Source organism: Arachis duranensis, chromosome 6 (assembly GCF_000817695.3).
Source record: "Arachis duranensis cultivar V14167 chromosome 6, aradu.V14167.gnm2.J7QH, whole genome shotgun sequence".
In the NCBI taxonomy this organism is placed as follows: Eukaryota; Viridiplantae; Streptophyta; class Magnoliopsida; order Fabales; family Fabaceae; genus Arachis; species Arachis duranensis.
The window spans coordinates 100,070,636-100,074,857 of NC_029777.3; the positions used below are offsets into that span (position 1 = coordinate 100,070,636).

Sequence of the window (4,222 nt, forward strand, 5' to 3'; positions counted from 1 at the left end):
CTCAACAAAATTCCACCACAACAATGGTCAAGGTCTCACTTCAGTGAGTACCCTAAGATGGACTTCTATACAAATAACAACTGCGAGACCTTTAGTGGTAAAATTAAAAAGATGCAGGAAAAGCCAATTATTACCATGTTGGAGGAAGTGAGAAGTTATGTAATGAAAATTTTGGCAAGAAACAAGAAGACACTTATTGGATATCATGATAGGATAACTCCCGTGCAACAAAGTCGATTGGAAAGGGAGAAAAAGATAGCAACTATAGAGGCCATTTCCATCCGGTAATGAAGATGAGAATGTATACAAGGTTCAAAGGTTACCTATGAAGGTGAGTGTAGGTTTGGGCAGAAGGACCTGTTCATGCAGGTTATGACAGCTTACTGGACTTCCATGTAGGCATGCATGTGTTGCCATTGCATACCAAAATCGCAGGGTGAGGACTTTGCACACAACTGACTTACTGTGGGAGCATACAACTTAGTATATTAGTGGACTGTTCAACCTGTCCCAAGCCAGAAATATTGGGAGAAGAAAAATCACTATCCATTGTTGCCTCTTGTGTATAGAAAATATATTAGGAGACCTACTAAAAAAAAGACACTCGTAGAGATGGTCCTAGAGAAAATTCTGATCCCCATAGGATAAAGAGGAGATATGCCTCCATTAAATGTAAATATTGTCTAAAGGTATAACCTAACATTTCATATCTCATTTTATTTACTTTGTGCATATTGATTGTCTTTTTAAAAAAATTAAAATTATAAAAATTGTTCATGTATTCTCAGACTAGTCATAACAGCAAAGGATGTAACAAGAAGAAAGAAGCTATGGCTAGCAGAAAAACTGCAACAAATAGTGGTAGTCAGCATCAGGATGTAGCAGCAACAACTGAAGGTATAGCTGTTGATTATCTTGATGAGGATGCTGCCAGGGAGCAAGAAACATATTGAAAAGAGATTTTAGAGACTGCAGATGCTGAAGCAACAACTTTAGATTCACCTAATGTAAGTTTTTTGTATTCACTCTCTTCTTCCATTTTTTAGCATGAGAATAAATTTATTTTGCACTAAATATTTGATTTAATGCAATTATCCTACATAAGTGAATGTCAATATGGTGAATTATGTGAACCCTTTTAAGGAACCTATGGCAGTAAGACCTCTACCTTCCAGGTCCTCTACTGCACATGTGCCACCTAAACCTATCATGAAGTCAACCATATCCAAGCAACTAATTAAGAGGAGAAACGTTAAAAGGCCACCACCGTCACAACCTTCTCCCCTCAGACCTACCCCACCACAACCTACTCCCATAACGCCTACCACACTACAACCATCTCATGTTAGGCCTACACCACTAACTAACCAACCTCCTCCAAGAGTTACCAGACAAACAATACATGGTGCAAGTCGAGAGACCACTACAAGATTTATGCAATTCATGCTAAGTCCACCATCCATAATTCAAACAGAAGACAAATGGCCAGTATTTGGGTTTCACCCACCAACAAGAGCATCTTCAAGTGGCAACAACAATGGGATTCTAGTGGCAGTAGCAACTTCACACCCAACAAATATGATTTTCTAGTGTGACTTTGTTTTTTGATCAAGGACTTATTGTAACGAGAGCTTTAAAACTCTGATATTATGATTTTTTTTTGTAACTTATGTCTAGTGTTTAAATTGCACTACCTGATACTTTCATGTTCATGGTTTGTATTGGTACTTTTAGGACTTTTGAATTTGCTACTTTCACACCAAACTAATAGACTTATTTTGAGGCTTTTGTTGATAAATGCTCATGTTAAAATTATTTCAAGATTTATTATACCATATGGAATGAACATTTTTTATTTAGTTCTATTTTCAGGTCACATTTTCGTTATTTAATGTACAATACTAGGTTTTCGGCTAGATTTGTCAATTCACGACATTTATATGTTTTGTTTTGACGAATTTGTGCTACATCCAATATCACAGATATCAAATATATTAATAATCATGGAAATTACTGTCATAACACAACTTGACTTTTTCACAACAAGTGAAGATATTAACAGAATTTTAAAGTTCATCATCATTGAAACCAAGTCGCCACAAAAAGACTCCAGGACAACATATACCATATGCACAATTACATATTGATTAATTGGAACAGATTCCAACCCACACAAATCAACAAACTAAAGAAAATTATTATAATCCATGACCTAATAGTTCTAATTTCACCCTGGTGCTTCCTCATCTTTAACAAGATATTTACAATATTCTCTTGAATCTCTCTTCTTTGCCCAGAAACATTGACCTCATGGGTAGCACAACAGCTATATATCTTGATTTTTTTCTAACAAAGGCTTTTGCCAATCCCTCCCAATCTCCGTCAATCTCATCCACCCATACAAAATACTTACAATCCATCGTCTGTAGCGTGAAAGGGACAAATAAGGAATCGTTCACAATAAGTTAACCTAAATAGAAGCACAAAAACAAAAAGACTTACCTTCCATAGAAGACACCTAACAAACCATCTCCCAGGATTTGTTAAGGTTTCAGATTGTGGCAGCACCACATCTTGTCTGCAGAAACATCTCCCAGACAAAGTCTTCTCTTCACCCCTCTTGGAAGACGAAGCCCCTTCTCTGCTGATGCTTCTATTCGAAGAATAATGGTTACCTCTGCTTCTCCTAGACATTCTAGGGTTTCCAATTTCAAATTTGGAAAACAATTGAGGATAAATTAGAAAAATAAGTGATGTTATAACGGTAACAACATGCTTGGACACATCAGATTGCTATCTCATAGTCAGATAAGTACTTAACGTGCCATGTTGGCCTTTAAATTAACGAAGCAAACGAATTAATGACATTCGGATACTATCGACAGACGGACCTAGTCTTTCATAGGTACAAAGTCACTTTCCATCTTCTATAGGTACTTTTGTCAATGTTCGTAAAGTTAATGGGTACAAATGGTAGTTTTTCCAAAAAATAATTTGTCAATCCTAATTAATTTTTATTGGATAAATTAACAGTTTAACATGTCATATAGACTTATTTGATCAGAGAAAAAATATTACAAAAAGACCAAACATTCTTATAAAAATAAAAATAAAAAATTAAAAGGACTATTTTTTTAAAAAAATTTATTATCTTCTAAATAATTATCAGAAACCATTTAAAAATTTTTCTCACAAAATATAAAATTATCTTATTGAGTCTAGGTTGGCAACATTATCCCCACTTTTGTAAATACTTAACACGCTCTAACACGGTGGGGAGCAGGTTGACAACGTGATCCACGGAGGATAGGGGTGGAACACATTACACAGTTTAGGTGTTAAACCAACCTTATTCATTCAATCCACGCTCTTAATATTTAATAGGCATGTTTATAAAAATGTATATACATGTATATAATGGATGAGTGAATATTAATTCTAATATTTTATTAGATATATTTTGACTCCATCTTAAATTAATCTCAATTGATCTCAAATAAATCAGGTTAAATCAAATCGATGCTCAACATAAAATTAGTATATACAAAAAATTTAATTTTAATATATTAATAATATAAAACGTTTTACACAATCGTATAATTGTATCTATTCTTTTAAAAGATCATTTACGCGGTTAATGTAAAAGGTAATTATTTTTATTAAGAGAAAGTCTAAAGGTCAGCAGGTTTTATAGTTTTTAGTCATCAATTAATTATCAATGATGTTTTTAATAGTATGAGATTGCATCTAATAGTATAGAATCATTCAATTTTTTTTTATAATTAAGTGCGGGCCAAAATTATATATTAGTATTCCATTTTCGTTAATAAGTTAATTAATTTCATATATCATTTGTTCTAAAATGTGTAACTATACTAATTAAAAGATCATTTCCGTACGTGATACAGATTATTAACTTGTTATTCAGTAATAACAGCATTTTAATAGCTAATGAATAATAACTCAAATGACATCATTTTTTCATATTCAATTAAAAAATTGTGAGTTCGAATTTTTTATTTTTAATAAAAAAAAGCATTTTAATAATTATTTTTTTAATTAATTATCATACAAATAAATAAAATAATTTTATACATATATTTAATTATATAACAATATATTTATAAAAATCATTTTGTATATTAATTATATAAATAATCATCTAAAATAATATATATAATTATATGACTGTATAAAACGTTTTTTACTATTCATAAATCAT

At 31.9% G+C, this 4,222-nt stretch overlaps 1 protein-coding gene across 1 annotated transcript in view; it reads left to right on the forward strand.

The window, feature by feature from the left end:
- The first annotated feature begins 1,116 nt into the window (after positions 1–1,116).
- Positions 1,117–4,222, forward strand: part of LOC110273058 (xyloglucan O-acetyltransferase 4-like) — a 15,324-nt gene continuing 12,218 nt past the window's right edge. Inside the window, exon 1 of the mRNA XM_021125908.2 lies at positions 1,117–1,175. Within this exon, the coding sequence (XP_020981567.2) occupies positions 1,117–1,175 (59 nt within the window). The remainder of the gene's footprint in view (positions 1,176–4,222) is intronic.